This window comes from Mesitornis unicolor, unplaced genomic scaffold, assembly GCF_000695765.1.
Source record: "Mesitornis unicolor isolate BGI_N332 unplaced genomic scaffold, ASM69576v1 scaffold1349, whole genome shotgun sequence".
Taxonomy (NCBI): Eukaryota; Metazoa; Chordata; class Aves; order Mesitornithiformes; family Mesitornithidae; genus Mesitornis; species Mesitornis unicolor.
In genome coordinates, this window is record NW_010207769.1 from 21788 (window position 1) to 42400 (window position 20613).

General features: G+C 48.3%; 1 protein-coding gene across 1 annotated transcript in view; it reads left to right on the plus strand.

Annotated features, from left to right (window-relative positions):
* The first annotated feature begins 537 nt into the window (after window positions 1-537).
* MYT1 (myelin transcription factor 1) overlaps window positions 538-20613 on the plus strand; it is a 32051-nt gene continuing 11975 nt past the window's right edge. The window contains exons 1-13 of the mRNA XM_010192214.1: window positions 538-592; window positions 2429-2459; window positions 5691-5753; window positions 6520-6769; window positions 7452-8319; window positions 8882-9016; window positions 10373-10463; window positions 12060-12173; window positions 13578-13792; window positions 16452-16576; window positions 17233-17502; window positions 18209-18363; window positions 20387-20449. Coding sequence (XP_010190516.1) covers window positions 538-592; window positions 2429-2459; window positions 5691-5753; window positions 6520-6769; window positions 7452-8319; window positions 8882-9016; window positions 10373-10463; window positions 12060-12173; window positions 13578-13792; window positions 16452-16576; window positions 17233-17502; window positions 18209-18363; window positions 20387-20449 — 2435 coding nt within the window. The remainder of the gene's footprint in view (window positions 593-2428; window positions 2460-5690; window positions 5754-6519; window positions 6770-7451; window positions 8320-8881; window positions 9017-10372; window positions 10464-12059; window positions 12174-13577; window positions 13793-16451; window positions 16577-17232; window positions 17503-18208; window positions 18364-20386; window positions 20450-20613) is intronic.

Genomic DNA, 20613 nt, shown 5'->3' on the forward strand with positions numbered 1-20613 from the left:
TGCAGACCTTCCTGTTTGATGTCCATGTTGCAGGGGTTATTTCGATGCAATCCTCTTTGTGTCAAATTTAAGCAGAGAGGAAAGGTTGCTTTTTAGGACGCTATGTGAAAAGTTGCCCTTCCTGGGCATGAGATCAGCCTGGCTGCGTATTCGGAGATTTGTGCAAAATGAAATGTGCTGGATACTCACTTTGGTACTCACAGCACTTCCATGGTGTGAATCCATAGAAATCGGTTCTGGCTGTAACAAGTGATATCTGGGATGCAGCCGCTTTCGTCACATCTGGGTGTTTGTTGGTACCTGACCACCAGAGAGTCCTTGTGATGTCCCAGGATGTGGAAATTAATTTCAGGTTGCTAAATTAGGGCACTGTGGGTTGAAGGGTAAAAGCAATGCAAGAAACGTCTGTCTCAGAAACATGAGAAAGCTTTCCCTCCCACCCAGGTATTTACACAGAGCAACAACCACACGTGAGACTGTCCTTTAACAATGATTTTCTTGTTATCTTTCAACAATTTTCTTTTCTTTCTGTTCCAGATGAGTTTAGAAAATGACGATAAGAGAGCACGCACGCGATCGAAGTCTATCAGAGGTGAGCAGCTGCTTGTCCCTCAGCACGGGGACTTACAGACCCTGCACTTTGCTTCTTCCACATAGGCTTTGATTTTTCAGGTCCAGGCTTAACTCTTTAAGGTATGCTCACTGCCCCTCCACATCCAACCCCACCAAAATTTGTCAACAAACCTGGAAAGCTCCCAATCACAAACCTGATACAGGTCCTCATAATATTTAGCCCTCATTCCCTGTAACCAGTGAAAGAAAAAGGAAAAAAAAGCCTCTTTGCATGCTTTGCTTTAGGAGGATCGCAATCACTGGAGCTTCAGATCAGCTCCTGGGGCTTTCATCACGCGCACTCTGCCAGCGGCTTTGAAGTTGCACATCTGAGAGCGCCTGGCAGAAGCCGTGCGTGCGGGAGAAGCAGACAGGGACGGGAGGACAAACGAGTCGTTAATGCAAAGCTTGGTTGTAGTTTATTTTTTGCTGTTGGTCGGGCTTGGCGGGCTTTCTCTCTGGGTAAGGCAAAGCGCTCTGATACAGAGCACAGGGTGTCACCTCAGGTGATGGGTTGGCCACAGACTGGTCTCTCTGGTTTTTTTGGTTCCTTTCTGTGGCCCTGGATTTGATGAACTGCAAAAGTGTTGAGAAGCGAGGGATGAACAGGGTGGGCTGTAAAAGTGGTGGCTGTAAATACAGCAGCTTCCACCTACAGCTGTGCTGCACCACCTCGCTTTGTCCTGTCCCACCTTCCTCCTTGCTCTTCTCAGCACCCACATCTTTCCAAAAGCAAAACCCAGCTGCTGCCAATTGTGCTGAATCCAAATCCACGCCGATATTTGGCTTTCATTGCTTTGTTGCCCATACATAAAGGTGCTCGCTCAGGTTGCTAAATGAGAGCGCCCTGATTCTATTTGTTTTCTTGCACTCTGCCTTCCCCACACTCGAATCTGGGTTTCTTGATGTGAAAAGGTAATTTATTGCATACACCCTGGGACTTGCCACTGCCTCCAGTTTGTTGAAGCTTGTGAGTCATCTCACCGGGAGCTGGATCCCAGGAAACCCAATTAGCTCAAACAAATTGAGCAAACGTGTTATGGTTTTTAGCCTGGGCAAATTTAGACTTGTGTTGTGGGTTTTTTTTCCCCCTCCTGATTATTTGGATTCCTGGCTGGATGTGAGGTTTCAGCAGCGAAGTGATGTTGTTCTATGTTGTTATTGTAAGCAATGGGATGTCCTCTTATTCACAAGTGGAGAATAATCCTTAAAACCCCTACAAACTGTTGTTTGCCCTAAAATCCAAGTAGCACTTTCCCTGCCACATGTCCAAGCGTAAGCAAGGGCTCCCACATCAGTCTGGGACAGGGGGAGGAGAAAAATATCCCTGTGCCTGTTGATGGGTAGGGGGTGAATGTGACCATTGCAGCAAAACAGCAGTGAACTGTGCAAAAAAGTAACCGAGAAGCATATCTTAAAGGCAAACAGAGAAGAAGGCATGAGAAAATTTGGTCTTTACTTAAAAGTGTTTGAGTTATATGCAAGTATAGCTCTGCTGACTTTAAAGTTGTTGTGTATTTAGAGAGAGGTAGTCCCTGATGCTGCAAGAATGCACTCATACACTTGAAATTCAGCTCAGGCATGAAGATTTGCAGGGCAGGGTTATGATTTATGACAGGCTGACATGCAGTAAGCGGTGGCAGGACAGATTTGCACTTTTTTTTCCCAAATGAGATGGCCGAGGAGGCAATAGAAACCCAGCAGCAGGCAAAAGAGGCTACCCCAGGGAAGGGGGATGTCTTGAGGGGCCGGGCATCCCTGTTGTGTTTTTGACCTTGTGCTTGTTTCCATTGCTGCATCCTGCCCCTTCGCCCAGTGCCCACGGAGCTCATTGGCCAGGAGGTGAGGTAAGGACCCTGCTCCTCCTCGGCGGTGGGAGGGAGGGTGCTCTGTTGGTACTGGCTTGGGAGAAGCCCCCCAGCTCCTTACAGGCTTGGGAACCTGGGTGAGAGGGGCAAACCCATGAGACTAATGGGGTGGAGGTCTTGCTGGGGGGCTTATATTGGTATTGTCCAAGTCCTTGGGGCACCACTTTGTAACACACATCAGAGGAATCACAGAAGTTAAAGGGATGAAAACACCAGCTCTGGATGGATCACATTAGACTGAAGTCCCTCCAGCCAGGCTCTGTCCCACCCCAGATCTAAACCCCAGCAAAACCTAATGCCCACGTTTTGTGTTGCAGGATCATTAGGGACAATGCCCTGCTAACCAGAGTTTCTTTTCCATGTATTTTACATCCTCTTGTTGCCCCCAAACAACATTGTGTCCAATCGCTTCTCATGCCAGAAGCTCCTCCTTTGGCCCTGTGTCCCCTCTTGGGTGACTGAGGTCCCATTGTCCCTCATTTAGCAGCGCTGGCATGCCAACAGCAGCAGCCAAAAGAGCCTCTGCAGCCCTCCCAAGCTTCTCATTATAAATAACAGCCTCCCCCGTCTCTAAGCTCCCTTTAAACCTTACACAAGGGCTTACACAAGAGGTAGGAGTCTTTAACCTGGACAGGCACTAATAACAGGGGCTGCCTCTCCTAGCAGCCTCCGTTAGAAAGCCGTATGTGTCAAAGAGTAATTGGACCTTAACCAGCCCAATTTCAGAGCATTTCTGCTCCTCCACTCTCCTATTACTCTGGAGTGAGCTGTGGGCATGCCACTTCTCCAACTTTTATTGCTGAACACTTGAGTGGAGGTGGTAATTGGAGCAGGTGACATATATAAGGGGCAGGACAGAGTGCTCCACAAAGCCATCTCTGCAGCTGTCACCTAATTGCCTGATTAACTGGACGATTAATCGACTAATTGGAAGCAGGGCATCGTCTGCATAACAATAAGAGGCCCTTTTGTCAGGCATATGAAGGCTGCGGAGAGGGGGAGAGTAGGTCGGTGTGGTGGCTCTAGCGGGGAAGGAGAGCAGCTTTAATGGACCTCAAAACCCCTCTCCCCTTCTGGGACTCCTGCCAAAATACAGGAAACCTCCCCAGAGGAGAGCTGGGACAGGAAAGCCTGGCTTGGAGCATCACCTCTGTGCTGGTGCTTTTTTAAAAGGGATTAAATTAATGCATGGAAGCCAGAGACATCCGAAATTGTCACCTGCTTCAGAAAACCTCAGTGCTGAACCACTTAGCTCTTTCCTACTTACTTTTTACTGCAAGCTTCATTTCACCACATCAAAAATGGGGTAGGGGGAAATGGGCTTTATTTGATGCAGGAAAGCTTATAAAAGCCTGTAGCATCTCCATCAGAGCTGCACTTGTTTCTCTCTGAATAAGGCCTTTTTCAGGCAAGTCACTGGTAACATAAACACCGCTCTGTCTTTTGGTGTGCAGTCACTTAAAAGCGTGTCTGGGACTGCTCAGGACAGAGCATCCTCAGTCATGACTGGGGGCAATTAAAATTAAATAGACTTGCAGATCATCCACAGAGGGAGCAGGGAAGGGGGGAAGCTCCCTCTTCCAGTTACGCATGTGAGTGGTATGAGATCTTTTTCTGTGTGACCTTGAGCATTTTCCTGGGGAAGGGGTGCCTCGAGGACCCCAGGCATGGCAGGGTTCAGGCTGTTGACACCTGGGAGCCATCCCCCAAGTGATGGCTTTAGAGGATGCTTAGCATCTCCAGCTGAAATTGGGCCATGAGCAAAGGGGACAGCAGGAAGGAAGGACTTCATCTTGGAGGGGCCAGGAGGTTCAGCTTACACCCATGGCTGCACATCCATGTGTCCTTAGGGGACATGCTGCCATCATTTGCCCTCTCAGCATTTGCTTTGCTAAGCTAAAGCAAGCCAGTCTCCCTGAAGGCAGGGTTCCTACTCCCCTGACAGTTCAGTAGTCCATTCCTGTCCCGGTTTTGGGTTGAATTATATTCTTTCCACACAGCGATCTGACTTGTGCAGTGTGTTCTGAGGAGATGAGCCATTAACAACCCACTAGTGCACCCAGAGCTGCTGCATCCCTCAGCGCACTCAGATCCTCCTTATGCTTAGCTTTCTGCTGAGAGCAGAAATTTGGAGTCCCTAAAGCCTGACTTGGCACTTGGTTCTATTTGATGCTGTCCCATGTTTTTTACTCCAAGAATAACAGGCTGGTTGGCTCCCCTCTGGGCTTGTGATGCCTTCTCCCTGTGCACTGTCATCAAGAGATTTCATTAGCGCTTCCAGCTTCCTGGGCCGAGGGTGATACGGTGCTAAATGAGGTTATTAATCCTACATGACTCCAGAATTCCTGAGACGTCAGGCAAGTCACTTGGGCATCCTCTAATCAATGCCATAATCTGGTTTTGCCAGAAAATGTTTGCTTTAATGCTTCTTATCTGGAGCCCTTACAGCTGCTGGAGCTGGGACTAATTACCCCTGCAGGGGAGGTGCTGAGGATGCTGCAACTCAGGCTGCATCGGCATCAATGCCGCCTATGGCAAGCACTGCCCAGAGCTCCCTGGAAGTCTTTAACTCATCCTCTTCTGCAGGGCAGCAGGAACAAGTGCAAGCATTTGGGAGATCTGATTGCATAAATCCCATCTGTTCCCCTAAAAGTGAGGCTCTGAGTTGCTTTTGAGGATTTTTGTCCTGGTGATCTCCACCAAACGTGCTCTGGCTAAAGCCTCCTCGATCCACTCCCAGCCTGCTCTTTCCAAAATGCCACCCATTTCTTACTGCAAGGAACCCCAGCTCCCTGATATGCCATCAAATAAGTAAAAAGCCCATGTTTTCATCCTGCACCAGCAAAAAAGAATACTGAAGAGAGGCAATGGGGAGGCAGAGTGGAGTAGTTGTCTGCTTTCTAAAAGCTTGCTCTTTCTTACACATGCAAATCTTTAATTAAACATACTCATAAAACTATAATGAACCGTTCATCTAATTAAATGGGGTGAGTCATTTCATTAATTTTTAGCAAACTGCAAGGCTGCTCTCCTGCCCTCCTCACTTGGAATTCAAAGGGACAAGCTGAAGCATTTGAGGAAAATTATCTTCCCTTTTGCGGTTATTTTGTTCCTTGTGCACAGAACCTGTTTAACTGACCATAGTTTATACACTTCTAATTAAAAAAGAATTCTCCTATTGCTGTTCCTGATGGTTGTTTCCTTCTCAAGCTGTCCGACCCCAGGCTGTAACGGCTCAGGACACATCCGTGGAAAGTACGCGAGACACAGAAGGTGAGGCTGGGTCAGAGATAGTGGGGATAGAAAAACACTAGCAAAAAACCCAGACAGATGTTTGCTGGAGAGAAGCTGGTTGAGGGTAGCAATCCAACTCACCTGCCTCAAATATGCCCATTTTCTGTCTCTCCATCACTCTGTGAGGGATCCTGGGGGATCTGCTTCACCAGTAGCCTTTCCACAGTCCCCAAACCAAAGCAGAAGTACCTGACTCAGGCATCTGGGGTTGATGGGAGCTGTCGGCAGACGGAGATTTTGGGCTGCTCGGTGCTTCTATGACCAGGGATGGGAAGTGAGAGCATGCTGGCTGCCTTTGAGGCTAGGCCAGCCATAACTGGTGGCATTCATCACCCTATAATGGTGAAATTGGAGTGGTTGGTGGACATGTCCCAGCGGTTGGTTCTGCATCTCCTGCCTGGTTTCCTGATGGCACTGGTGGCCATCACCAACAATGGCGATGGGAGCTGTTGGTGCTGCTGTGCCCTGGACAATAACTGACCATGGGCCAGACTGCGGGAGTGAGCCCAGCATTGCTGCACTGGCTTCTCAGTAAAGCTGGCAATGTTGCACAAAGTCAAGGTCCACAAGCAGCTCTTCTGGCTGCAAAGGGTTAAAACAGCTAAAATCTGGGCTGTTGGATGATATTTTGTTTTTAGTATTTGTGTATTTGTCCTGCTTGCCTTCACCTAACGGGTTCAGATGCTGTGGCCATGCCTTTCTCACTCGGCAATGCCTCCTCTCTGCTCCTTGATCCCATCTGCAGTTTACAAAGCTGCCCTCTAGCAAAGAAGAGGAAACTTCAGGATGCAGAGTCTGACCATCTGGTGTCAAAGAGAAAATCCCATCCGCTCAAGCTGGCCTTGGATGAAGGCTACAACGTCGACAGCGACGGCAGCGAGGAGGCCGAGGCGAAGGAGGAGTCTGGCTCTGATGAGTCGGAGGGGACGCTGGAGGAGGACGAGGCAGAGGCGGTGGAGCAGGAGGAGACCCATAGCCCTGAGCCGGCAGAAGGTGCTTTATCATTATTGATTGCAGAGCTGTGTTCTGCAGATGAATAAAGGGCAGGGAGTATTAATAACCAGGAGTTATAGCTCCTCTGAATTATGTACAGGATGGGTCCTTCAATTATGTTCAGTGGAAGCACAACTGGTTAAGCTGAGAGGGGATACGCACAGATTGTCTCTGGTGTCTTAAAAATGAGAGCTTTTCCATCAGGGATGCTCCCTGGTGAAAGACCCATGGAAAGCACAGAGGAGCTTGCAGCAAGGAAGGCAGCTGGGGTCCCACATTGGTGCCTCAAGGGGCTCGGCACCCCTGTTTGGAGCCCCTGGAGAACCGGGGGTGAGGAGGGCAGATGGTTGCTGACAGTCAGGAACCAGGAAGCCATGTGTAGCTGAGCCCCATGAAAGCTTCCATGTGGAAATCCCTTTTCTACCTGCCGTTTCCAAATGCACTAAATTAGGCTGCTCCAGGTGTATAACAGCCAGACTCTGGTTTCGGCGAAGTTTAAGTAAGATAAAAAGCTGTTTATGAGCTTATATAATTGCTTTATTTTCCTCCTTTCTTTCCCTTCCCCCCTTTCTTTCCCTGTTCTCCTTTTCCCTCTTTCTTTCCCTTTTCTCCTTTCCCCCCTTTCTTTCTTTTCCTTTTCCTCCTTTTTTTCTTTTCCTTCTTTTCTTCTCCCCCTCCTCAGAGAGAAGCCCAGCAAAATTGACCCATTATGGACAAAACACAGCAACAAGTACGTCTGGGCCCAGCAAGGCCAACTATAGCAGCTATCAAGAAATAATCGCCAACTCTCTCCTAAACCTAGGCCAAATAGCGGAGGAAACCCTCGCCATTGAAGGGCAGCTGCCTGAAGCTGAGCTGCAGGCCTCCAAGCCGACATCCAACGTTGTGCACCTGGTCCACGAGGATGCGGGAGAGGAGTTAGTGGAGGAGGAGTGCGACAAGGAGATCATCATCCAGACGGAGGATGCGGAGGAGGTCATCGAGGTCACCAGCGAACGCAGCAGCGAGTTGTGTCCGGAGCATCGGGACGACGCGAACTGTGAGGAGTCCTGCAAACTGCAAAAGGCTGAAGCAGAAGAAGAGGATGAGGAGGAAGAGGAGGATGATGAAGACGATGATGAGGAGGAGGATGAGGAAGAAGAGGAAGAAGAAGAGGAAGAAGAGGAGGAAGATGAAGAGGAGGAGGAGATGGCTCCTGAAGTGATCTGTGAAGAAGCTCCTCACACTTCTCAGGACACCCAGAAAAGCCACTGTGAAGGGCAGTTCAGCCCGAAGCCCGAGTACTCAGTCATCGTGGAGGTCCGGTCAGATGACGACAAAGACGATGACGCCCGCTCCCAAAAATCGGCGGTGACCGACGAGTCAGAGATGTACGACATGATGACGAGGGGGAACCTGGGGCTGCTGGAACAAGCCATCGCGCTGAAAGCTGAGCAGGTGAAAATTGTGCGGGAGCCCAGCCGGCTGCCAGGAGAGCACGTAAAGCACTTCCAGGTGGATGAGAAACAGAGCAAACCACTGGACAGCATCCGAAAGAGCTACTACGGCAAAGGTATGGGGATGAGTCGTTGTGTATTTTCTGTGAAAGAGCTGAATTTGCTCAGTACTCCATGAAAACTGGGCTGCTGGGCAAGTTTCACAGCCCATGGAGGGAATTTAGCCACAAATCCTCAATGCCCAGAGGGTTGGGGACATCTTGGAGGTCAGCAGTGAATGCACAAAGTGCTGGAGTCCTCTACATCTGTAGGGGAATTGCCTGGCTAAACTGTTTGTTGGCCTTGAAACTCTCAGCCTGAGCAGCAGGACTGGTTTAAAATCCAAGTAGATTTTTAAGGTGGTGGTAAGAGTCTGCTCACAGCTGTCTTCTGTCGTTGGCTGTCGTCTTAGTCGATGTGAGCAGACCCATGCTCCTAGCCGGGTTCGTTACCCAAATTGCCTTGCCGATTTAAATTTTGAAACTTCCAATGTTACAATTGCACTTTTGGGATAAAAAGAACCCCTCCAGACCCAAATGTTTCTCCTTGTTTGACTGGAAAACTGGCGGGAAGCATCCTCACTACTTTTTCTCTCCTTTCTCCCTCTGCTTCCCACCGCCCCTTTCCCGCAATCCTTAGATCCCTCAAGACCCGAGAAACGAGAAATCAAATGTCCGACTCCAGGCTGTGATGGGACCGGCCACGTCACGGGACTCTACCCTCACCACCGCAGCCTCTCTGGTTGTCCGCACAAAGACAGGATCCCTCCCGAGAGTGAGTACATGGTGGGGTAACAAGGGATGTTTAAATCAGTCCAAACCCTTAATTCCTAGGGGAAATTTCCCACATGATGAGTAGAGCTGTCTCAAGGCCAAGGGGCACTCCAAATAACCCCAAATGATGTGAATTTTATGACTGAGTCCCTAGCAAAAGCCTGATGTTAATTCTTGGGGTATAACAGGGTTTCTGGTGTGGGATGGTGCTTTTCCAAGTTGTTGCAGGATGCTTCTACCTACTGAGGTGTTATCGCTCTTCATGGGAAGTGCTATGGAGATTATTAGGAAGTCCTACCCTTCTTAAAGATTTTTAGCACCATCCTGTGGAGAACGAGGTCCCTTCTTTGAAAATCAAAGAGGTGCTTTAAAAATGACTGCCCCCCTCCAGGGGTGTGTTAGGCCGATCCCATCTTTACATTGAATGTCTCATATTTTTCTCTGTTTGGGATGTCACATTGGGAAGAAGGGGAAAGTCATCTTTCCTGCTGTCCAAATGTGCTGAAGGTGCTGCTGCAGGGCAGAGGAAAGTCAGTCGTTCAGTCTTCTCTCATCACTAAAATTCGCAAGGTGCTATATCAAGATTCATCTATTTCACAGAAAATATTTATCATCATCATGAAAGATTATACATATATATGTACATACATGAAGAGATATTTTATTTCTACCTCTCTACCAGCATCCTAAATAACTTTCCCTGTGCATATACATAAAAATCAATGTTATATGTTTATGATAATAAACAAAAAAAAAGAAGAATCCTTCCTTATCAGTAATTTCAAAGCTTGCAGACCTGCCATAAGCACAGAACTGCAGGAAACAAGCTTGAATGCAAGGAAAAAATATTAATAAATAACTAACACAAGCTGTGTGCTTTAGAAAAGCTTGCAAATCAAATGATTTTCTTTACTTTTAAGGTCAGCGCTGCAGGAAGCAATAATCCTGAAGATTAAAATTAAAAAAAAACCAACCTCAAACAAAGACTAGTCCTAAGGATAAAAGCAGAGATACAACTTCAATCACTTAAAACTACCTGAAATCGGGAGCCCTGGCTCCAAAACAGTGATGGCTGGGAGGGGCTGAATGGGGAAAACTGGATTGCAATCAGCAAAGGAGAAGAAAGCCCAAGCTGTGTGCAGAGATGCTAATCTAGTGCTGACCCGAGCACTGCTGCCCTGTAAATCTTTTTTCTCTAAGCAGACAAATTCTAATTACACCATTTCACGTTCCCTGATTTCTAGGAAACCAGCGTACAAGACTTGATTATTTTGTCTTTTTTTTTTTCTTTCCTCCAATTTTTATCAAGTTGTTTTTGCTTCCCTTCCCCTCTCCCCTTCCCCTTCTGGCTCCGAAGTCTTGGCGATGCACGAGAACGTGTTGAAATGCCCCACGCCAGGCTGCACAGGACAGGGTCACGTCAACAGCAACCGCAACACGCACAGGAGGTACCAGCTTTGACTTCTCCTCCGTAACAGCCAAGGCAAGGGTGGCAGCAGGGCAACCATCCCCAAAAGACATTGGTTTTACTCTTGCACTGAGAGGTGGTGCAGCCAAGATGGGCAAAGTAGGGATGACCCTACAGACAAAGAGTAATACAGGAAAGCAAGACAGAGCAGTGATTTCTGGGTGGGAATAGAGCAGGGGATGCTTCCAGGCTCGCAGGTGGGACTATGGAGGGGTAGATGCTGGTGGGTGTTCATGGAAAATGTATTTGGTGCCAGGGAAGCAGAGGATGATGTTTGTGTTTGGTGGTGTGGTACTTAACAGGATTTCTAGGAATTTCCACAATATTTAGGCTGAAATTATTGATGAGCTGGGAATTTAGGTCCTCTTTCTGTAGGCCCTCAGCCCAAAGGTGGTCAGGAGGGGACAGGGTTGTGCTTTGGGATCTGTAATTATAGCCTGTGCTCTGGCTTATGGTCAAACTCCTGCACTTCTACAAATGGGAAGGCTGCAAGTGGAGTGGATGATGCTCTTAAAAGCTAGAAACCTTCCAAGAATCCAGACCAGCTTGTGCTACAGGGATATGCACTCATGAATTTATGATTTAACATTCGTTGCGCTTGAGCTTAATTGGTAGAGAGTGACAGCTCTGCAAATGTTGATGCATTTGCAGGCGTGAGGTGAGTTTGTGTCGTTACTCGTTCAGCCGTGGAGGAAGCTGGTGGTGCTTTGCTGTAGCCGTAGCTGCTAGAGGAACATGGGGGAAATCTGCTCGGTTAATTGAGAAGCTCGGTTTCATGCAGGCAACAAGCAATCACAGTGAGACTGAGGTGACCCATTGGTGTTAGTGGGTTATGGAGCCAGCTTTTGGCACAGTGGTTTGGGCTGAGACCTGGTGGAGTTGGAGCTCTGAATCTTGCATGGGGCTGAGATGGGGTCCCTTGGTGCTGGCTGCTCTGGCGATGAAGGTGCCTGTGATGGTTTGGGGTCGGTGGGGAGCATGCAGGCTCTGCTTGTGAGGGGTTTTTACCTTCCCTAAGCAATCACCATAAGAGCAGAGCTGGCCCCTAGGCCAGCTCACACGTAGGGTGTGTGCGAGCAAAAGCCATTACAGCCTCCAAGCTCGCCCTGGCACCGCGCTGGCAGCCGTGCACATCAGAAGTGCAAATGCTTCCCCACAAGTGCCCCTCAGAAGGCTCCCTTCAAACAGCCCCTGCAAAAGAGCCAAATAAATACAAATCAAAAATGCTATTTAGCTGCTAAAACCACTCAAAGAAACCAGCCCGTCCCCTTCTGCGCCTGCTGTGCTCAGCCTGGGGAGCTGCCTTCTTGATCCACCTCCAGGCCCTGGGGATGCTCCAGGGCTCATCCAATAGAGATTTGACACTTACTCTTTCGCTACTTTGCTGCTTCCCAAGACTAAAAGTAAGCTAGGATAATGATAATAATAATAAAAACCCCTTTAAATACAAACACTTTTCTCATGGGCTCAGTGCAGCTTTGTGTCTTTGAAATGAAGAATTTCATACTCATCCCTCATGCTTGGTTTTTTTCTCTCTCCCTTTTTTTTTCTACTTTAAAAAAAATATCACCCGCAGTTTATCTGGGTGCCCCATTGCTGCTGCTGAAAAATTAGCCAAATCGCATGAAAAGCAACAAACCCAGTCTGGTGACCCTTCGAAGACCAGCTCCAATTCTGACCGGATACTCAGGTAAATTGGGACTGTGAAACTGTGTTACCCCAGCCCTCCCCATGATGCCATGGCTCCCTCCGGCCATATCCTGATACCGCTGAGTCCTGTTATTATGATCATAGGTCTCGTCAAGGTGGGGAGATATTTAATTGATGATCCCAGGGAGGGCATTGAGGACAATGAATTGCTTCTGTAGCATCAATTAATGCTGAGGCTACAGGCCAAAGGGTTTCAGCAGTGCAGCAGAAGACATTTGTGCCGATTGCTCTGCAATGCAAAGTGCCAGCGAATGATGGCTATTATATTAGCATTATAAGTAGGGTGGGCTCAGGGAGGGGGAGGAGAGGAGATTTAGGCTACATATAAATCACTCGATGGCACTTCTGTGTTAAGTCCACCCGCTTTTCTTCCTTAGCCTGTGCGGTTCAGAGGAGAGAAACCTGCCACTCATTTCCAAACCAGTCACATTTATTTTGTTGTTTCACCCGTCTCTATCTTCCCGGGAGAAAGGGTTGTCTCACGTTAAGGATGTCCCTGATAGATGCTGGCTTCCGTAGCTGATGTGATTCATGAGGCTACAGATGGATTGTAATATGGTTAGTTATTTTGCAGGATAAAAACCACAGTACGAGCCCAGAGCAGCACTCCCACAAAGGCGTCGAGGTCTGATTAATTTATTTATTTGCTCCCCAGGACTGCTGAGCACCTCGGTGCTGAGAGCTCGGTGCTTTGGAAAGGCCATTTAGGGCGATTACTTATTTATTTGCAGCGGAGCCCGTGCCGTGTGTAGTGCGCTCTGAGAGCATCACGAGGACACTCCATGCTCCAAGGAGCTCCCGCTCCAAGGACTCAGTGGTGGAAAGAGGTCACAGGAAGGAGAATAACAATAGGCCATTTATATACAATTTATATGCAAGACAAATCGATTCATGATAGGCAGCCCGGCAGAAGCGGGTCTTTAAGGGGGACTCTGCAGGCAGGGAAGAGGCTCTGGTGCTTTTGCAATGAATCTGCAGCGAAGAGCAGGGCTAAATTGGGGTCCTCACACCACCATGTGCCATCTGGTGTCCCGGGTCTCGTAGATGAGTGATACCCAAGTTTTTACCACCATTGGAAAAGTGCTGCCATGCCAGGGCAGTCTGCAAGAATATTGTTTTGCATGAGATCGACACCTTGGTGTTTTGCTTAGAAAAAGGAAAAAGTAAAATAAGGAGGTGGGGAGGGATAAAAAAAGAATCTAAAAGACCCAAGCAAGATGCAGACTTGCCGAGGGAGAGCAAAAGGGCTGTTGCTGCCTCCTCTTCCCCAGTAACCCCTCGGGGACAAGGTGTAGCTACACATCCCCATCGCATCTGGTCCCCTGCCAACAACCATCTCATCAAGGAAAAGAGAAATCACTGTTGCTCGTTGTTTCATCCTCAGGCCTATGTGCTTTGTGAAGCAACTGGAGATCCCTCAGTACGGAAGCTACCGGCCCAACATGGTCCCAGCAACCCCCCGGGCCAACCTGGCCAAGGAGCTGGAGAAGTACTCCAAGGTCACCTTCGATTATGCAAGTTTTGATGCTCAGGTTTTTGGCAAACGCATGCTTGCCCCAAAGATTCAGACTAGCGAAACCTCACCTAAAGCCTTTAAATGTAAGTTGGGAGCAGGGATGGGCTGGGTCTTGCATTTTCTGCCTTTCTCAATGTGTCGTGAGGCTCTTGGGATGGTGGCTTTTTGGGCAATGGGAGAGTCTTGGGGCCGAGCTGCTGGATCCCTCCTGCTGCTGTGGAGCAGGGGGAGAAATGAGGATGGGGAAGGCTGGGATGAGTCCTGTGGTACAAACCTTGGGTGGAGAGAGGAGCCTGTGGCTGCCAGCGAAGCTTTGCTTGGGGGAAAGTTGTTTTGGCTTTGGGAAGAATTGCATCAAGTGGTGGGAACATTAATTTGAGCGATATCTCTAGGTGGGATAAGTTACACAGTTGTCCCCAGTTGGTCCCTGCTGCTTTGCAGTTCATATCTATTGATCTGTCTTTCCTCATCTAGCTCAATGGATTATAGTTTTCTCCTCTTCCATTTTATATATGACCCAATTCACCTATTTGTCTTCTCTGCCGTGTTCTGCTCTCCAGCTCTGCTACCTATCGATCACCCACCTCCTACCTCCCAGCTCTTCCCTGTCATAGCCACCCACCTCTGCTCCCTACCGAGGACCTTGCACTGGTTACAACACTGTGCAACCAAAGTGGAGGGGGAAAATGAAATGTATAACCAAACCCTCAGGGTTTTTGGCTGGCAGGAGCAGGAGGGGAGCTAACCTGCTGTAAACTGGCATTAGACCTTCCCTTTGACACCAAACGTGTACCTGAAGACATCTTTTTGGGAAAAAAAAAAGAAATATTTAGGAGTCCAGTTTGCAGAAGTCAGCAGCCTCAGGAGGGCTTGCTGCCTGGCTAATCCCACTTCCACAATCCTGTTTAATCCTGATGCAGCTGCTCTCTAAAAAAGTGCTCGTACTTGAAAGCATCCTGGTTGTTGCACTACAATGGAAGCACCCTTTATTACAGTACTAAATCTGTAAAGGATCAGACAATGAAATTGGATGGAGGCCAGAGAGCACAACTGCCACTGTCATCCTGGGTTAGGGCTGATGGAAAAGTAATTTGTTTCCCAGCACAAGTGATTCTCTTGCTGAATAGATTGTGTTATTTGCAATATTAGCAAAGAATTTTCAGGGTAATTGTACTGACAAAAATAATTCCAGCAGACCCACTAGGATAATCCTTTCTATTTTTTCTCATCACTTATTTTACTAATTTGCTGATTGCGAGTCTATTAGTGGTAGAAATACTTATGAAATGGAAAAGCATCGCTGAGCCTACGGTGTGAAATTGAAATTGGCATCTCATGATCCTGGATATTGTCAGGCTGGGCTGGCAAATACCCGCACCCTGCCGCAAAGACATGGATTAAACCGGACTGGAAAACAAGCAGCCATACACAAGAATAACCATTTGGGCAAGCCTCCAATGAGTTAATCAAAGCGACAAGATGAATATGATTGCCAATCATAGCAGGGAAATCTGTTCCTTTCACTGAGAACTTATTTTAAAGAGATCTTCATCCAGAGGGATTTATATTCCCCTGCATGTGTGTGCATAACTCCCATTAATGTCAATATGCATTATATGCGCACACAACGAGGAAGAAAGCAGTCCTTGGAAAGATTAGCATTTTATAGTGTCTTATATTATGAGTTTGTAATGGGAATAATGAAACCACTTCGCTCTGTAGCCCCATCCACCGAGGCTGTCTTGTTGCTTCGCCATCATCGGGCCAAAGCTTAGGAGTCTTCCCTGGGTGAGACTCTCACTGAAGGGGGGATGTTTTCCCCCCAAATGGCATAGTGAAATGAATTAAGAATTTGATTATTTTGCTAATTGATTCAGAATACAATCCTGCGACTACTGAAAATCTCCTGTCTGCACCCACTGAAACTACTGACTTCAGAGGGGACCCTGTGTGGGTCAGACCCTCCTAAACAGGTCCAGGTTCAAGATTAGGTCAAGCTTTATTGTGGGTTTACCCTGGGAAATACTCGCTTTCATTTCCTAGGGCGTAGAGAGCAATTGCATCTCCAGGATGGCTCTGCTGTGTGCTGCAACATACGGTACCAGTGCGGTGTCGTGGCCACGTGCGGCTGTGTAATAAATCCCGTTATTCAGGCACTTTTAAGTGATAAGTCAGCTGTCAGAAAATCCGTATTTCATTGGTGTCACCATCAGAAGCTCGTAGTTCATGGCCACGGCTTTGTTATTAATGTAATTTTTTAAATTGTAAGTTTTCAAATGTGCTACAAGAAATCTTCTCCGTCAGTCAGCTCTGCAGATGAGTTATGAACAGATGGAGAACAATAAAGAAAGAGCCAGGAAGCTTCTCTAAGCTTTCTCCTTTAACCACTTCCACTGAGGAGTAGCTTCAATAAAGAAAAGCACTCCTGTTTTGGGGACTTGATGGCAGAACCCATTAATCAATTAAGTTTTCACACCGAGAGCCCATTGCCCAGGTTGCAGCCAGTGCTGCTCCTATTGCACATCCCAGGGAACAAAATAGCGACCACAGGTTCCCCCTGGAACTGCTAACATGTTATCTGTGTCTGACTGACTTAACCTCCACTGCTGCCCGTGCCGGTTATACATCAGCTTTGTGTTGTTCCTTCTCTTTTTATTCCAGCCAAACCTTTTCCAAAGGCCTCTTCCCCCAGCCACAGCCCCTCCAGCAGTTACGTGAAGAGCACTTCATCTTCCTCCACAGGCTTCGACTACTCCCACGACGCCGAGGCTGCGCACATGGCTGCCACCGCCATCCTCAACCTCTCCACCCGCTGCTGGGAAATGCCCGAGAATCTCAGCACCAAGCAGCAAGAGGCCCCCAGCAAGGTGAGCCCAGCACACAGCGGAGTTGGTTAAAACTTGGTTTGGGATGGGAGAAGTAACCTTTTTTACCCTCCCTTTTATTTTGATCTTTAGAGACTCATGACATGCCACCCTTGTGCTCCCTGCTTTGGGTGACACAGTTTGGAGGAGGTAGTCTTGGCTCTTGGTGTGTAGCGGGGATGCATCATGGTTCAAATTACCCATCTGAGATGAGCTTCATTCCCAAGCAGAGCCTCAGGGCTGGTTTCAGTTGCTGACTGCTCTGTATCTGATGCCATTTGAGACTCCCCACCTGTGTCCAGGCTGACCTCCAGCTGTTTTTCAGAGGACCACAGGTTTTCCAGAAGTCCCATGTTGCACCCCCAGCCTTGGGCAGATGTTTTAGATGCCATGGGGTATCTTAAATGGCACTAGATGCTTGTGTTTGAGCAAAGGAGTCAAAATGCCACATTGCTGGTAGCAGAGGAGCGCATTTGCATAGCACGTTTCTGAAATATTTATGAAAGATCATCCCTTTCCATTCAGTTCCTTCTAACTAACAGTGGAGAGGACGGGACATGAACAACCTGCCCCCTGCACTGCAAAAGACAAACAGGGGCAAGATCCCCATCGGGAATTGCAGGCAGCTGCTAATGTTGGGCGTGTTTCCAACCTTTCAGTCCATGGACATTGAAGTGGATGAAAACGGGACTCTGGACTTGAGTATGAACAAGCACCGCAAACGGGAGAGCACCTTTCCCAGCAGCAGTAGCTGCAGCAGTAGTCCCAGCATGAAGTCCCCAGATGTTTCCCAGCGCCAAAACAGCACCAGTGCCACGAGCAGCACCATGACCTCCCCCCAGTCCAGCCAGACCTCCCGCCAGGATGAATGGGATGGGCCCATCGACTACACTAAACCAAACCGTCAGCGGGAAGAGGAGCCAGAAGAGGTGAGTGAGGACTTTTGATGTTTAAATAACACCGCATGAGGGACTGAATGCCATGTTTGCCCACACAGTTGTCCTATTTCCCGCCCCTCCACCCCCAAACTCCTACTTTGCCCTTTAAGGCCAGAAGAGAAGTATTATCAGCTTTGTCAGTGCTACTGAACATCAGCTGTGGACAACAAGGCAGGAGGCAGAGCTGTTCTGGGGTGAATGTGGGTGCAGCCAAGGAAGGACCCACCACTTGCCTTGTCCTGGGTCTGCAGCACTTCCGTCTTTGCAAATCCTTCCAGTGATGCTCCTGGTAACGTTCCCCAGGATGATTTACATCTGCCATCAGTCACTAACGCTAATGCTTGTGGATTGGGGAACCAAACCATGACCTCTTGGCTGTGGGAGCGTTCTGAAACTGGAAGCAGTGCCCTGCCCCTCTGCTGAGGATGAGTGTGGGGGGATTGCACTGATCTTCATCCCTTCAAGAGCTTGGGAGAACCAGGTGTATCCCTATAAAGACATGTTTTGCACATTTCTGCAATAAAAAGGGAAAATTACAGACTGTTGGGTGTCTGTCTGAGTACTGTGAGGAGCTTGAAGAGGGTGCAGGACCATTGGCAATGCTGCTTTAACTGGGATGAGCCTGGGATCCTTTCCCACCAGAGCTCAGCAGCAATGACCATCACTACAACCACTCTTCCTGGCTGTTTTCTTGCAGTCAGAGCCTGCTGCCCACTCTTTTGCCTCCTCGGAAGCTGATGAGCAAGAAGTGTCAGAGGAAAACTTTGAAGAACGAAAATACCCCGGGGAAGTTACTTTAACCAACTTCAAGCTTAAATTCCTCTCCAAGGACATCAAGAAAGAGCTGCTCACGTAAGTCCTGACTTCTTGTCTCTTCCTTCAAAATGTATAAAATATGTACCCAGCACAGCCAGGATGGTAGGAGACAAATTTTGTTAGCAAATGCATTTTAAAAACTAAAGTGTAGTTCCCTTTCTTACTGTGATTGGTCTTACCTCATCTAAGCAGTTCAAATGTGAAAAACCCAAAAGAGAAGCCCTGTCCTCATACAGGTGCTGTATGTATTGCTGTCACGCTGCATCTTACACTGGAGAGAGATCCTAACCCAGCTCACACCCGTGTATTCATGGCACTGGGTGGGTGGAAATACAGATCCGGGTCTATTCTATTGGATGGAGTATTGCTCTGCATCCATGCTCATCCCCAAACCAATGGTTAATGCTTAGTTTGACCCAAATGCTGCAGCTCAGACCTGGCTCTGATCTAAGGGCATATTGGGATCAGTCTGGAGGTTGTGATGGGGAGGAGATCTGCTGTGTGTGCATCTGACCTTCCCATATGTTAAACGGGGAAGAGTCAGCGGGCATCGTTTTGCTGACGTTATACAACGTGGCTCGTTATTCGGCTCCGCAAGCAGGAGGCAGAGGGAGCAGGGAGGAGGTCCATGGGGGCAGAGCAGCACCAGCATGTGCCCTAAAAGAGCAAAGCACAGCCCAGCTGCCCTATGCAAAGCTCTAAAGGCTTTCTTAAAACCCAGCAGCGATGTGAATAGCAATTTCTGAGGCAGAGCCCTGAAGTCCTCCTGTGCTTTAATTGTATTATGAGCCTAGGGAAATTTCCTAAATGGAAACAGATCTGGAACAAATAAATGGTGTTGTGGGCAGCCTTGAGCCTTCTCTGCGCATTCAGCATCCTTGTTCCTTTCTGGCCTGAGGGCTGTAAGGAATCAGCTGTAGTTAACTCCGGAGCAGACGAGCCTGCTGTGTCTGTTTTGATGCAGGGGCGCAGTCCTTGGGCCATCTCCAGGCGCTGATGGCAGTTGCTGAAGCTGCTCCTCATCTCTATGTTCTCGCTGTCCTACTGTTAGTGCACGTGTGGGTGCCACATAGCAATACATTGCTGCTGCTCTAACACCTTCACAGCAGAGCTGGCTCTAGGGCTCGCTGTGTTTGTGTGGTTTGGGGCTGTGAAAGGGACTCAGGGGTGAACAGGGAATAGCTGCATCCCCAAGCTTCAACCTGCCAGGCCAAACTGTCCCAAGACATCCTTGATCTCTCACAAGACATTCCTGTGGTGTCCCAGGACATCTCTGATCTCTCGCATACCCCCTTGTCTTGGGCAGGCAGGGCAGGACTGTGCCAGAGCCTCATTGCTCTTGCAGAAACTGGATTTTATCCTCTGGACGGGACGCAGAGAAGGGATAACACTTTTCCCCATCTCCCAGCAGCAGGCGGGATGTGGCAGATTCTGCCTGTCCTCAATTTAGTAGCCCCCAGGCACAAGAGCAGAGGTTACTTTTATTCCCTTTCTGGAGCGAACAGCACTTTCAAGCCTTTCATTGCAGCTATATGGGCTGGGAAAAAATAATTTCAGACAGCTGAAATGTGACGCTTTGAGGGAATGCACTGATTCCCACAAAGCATGAGCTTCAGTATTGCAAAAATCACCCAAATTGGCAACACTAAGGTAGTGGTGTTCATGCCTGTTCATTCATGCCACCAAGAAGGCTGCTTTAAGTCTTCCACTGCCACTGAGCAAACCAAGCAACTAAGAATTTTGAACACTATTTTCACATTTGCCACAAACTTTTCAAATTTTTGCGATTTTTTTCAAATTTTTTTCAGGAACCTTGTGGTCTTTTGGGAACAAAAAAGGGAGGAAAGGGAGCTGAAAGGGAAACAGCTGGTTTATTTGCATGCAAACATATAAAGGCACGCTGAGGTCCAATGGAAGGAGGTGGTGCAAGGGCTCCGTCTGAGCCCCCTGCAGACAGACCCCGGGGGGTGCTCAGCTGGCTCTGCAGATCCGTGGCTCTCGGGTGGATCGTTCCTTCCCATCACTTACACTCGCTGTTGTTGTTGTTGTTGTTGCCCAGTTGCCCAACCCCAGGCTGTGACGGCAGCGGACACATAACGGGAAACTATGCCTCTCACCGCAGGTGGGTTGACCTTTTTTCATGGTTTGGACTCTACAGACAACTTTTGGTTTTTTTTGGTGTATTTTTGGACCATGTGGATAGTTTGGTTCTGTTTCCTCCCCACCTTCTGTTGCCCCTCTCCCTCCCCCCACCCCAGCCCTTTTTCTTTTTCCTTTTTTCCTTTT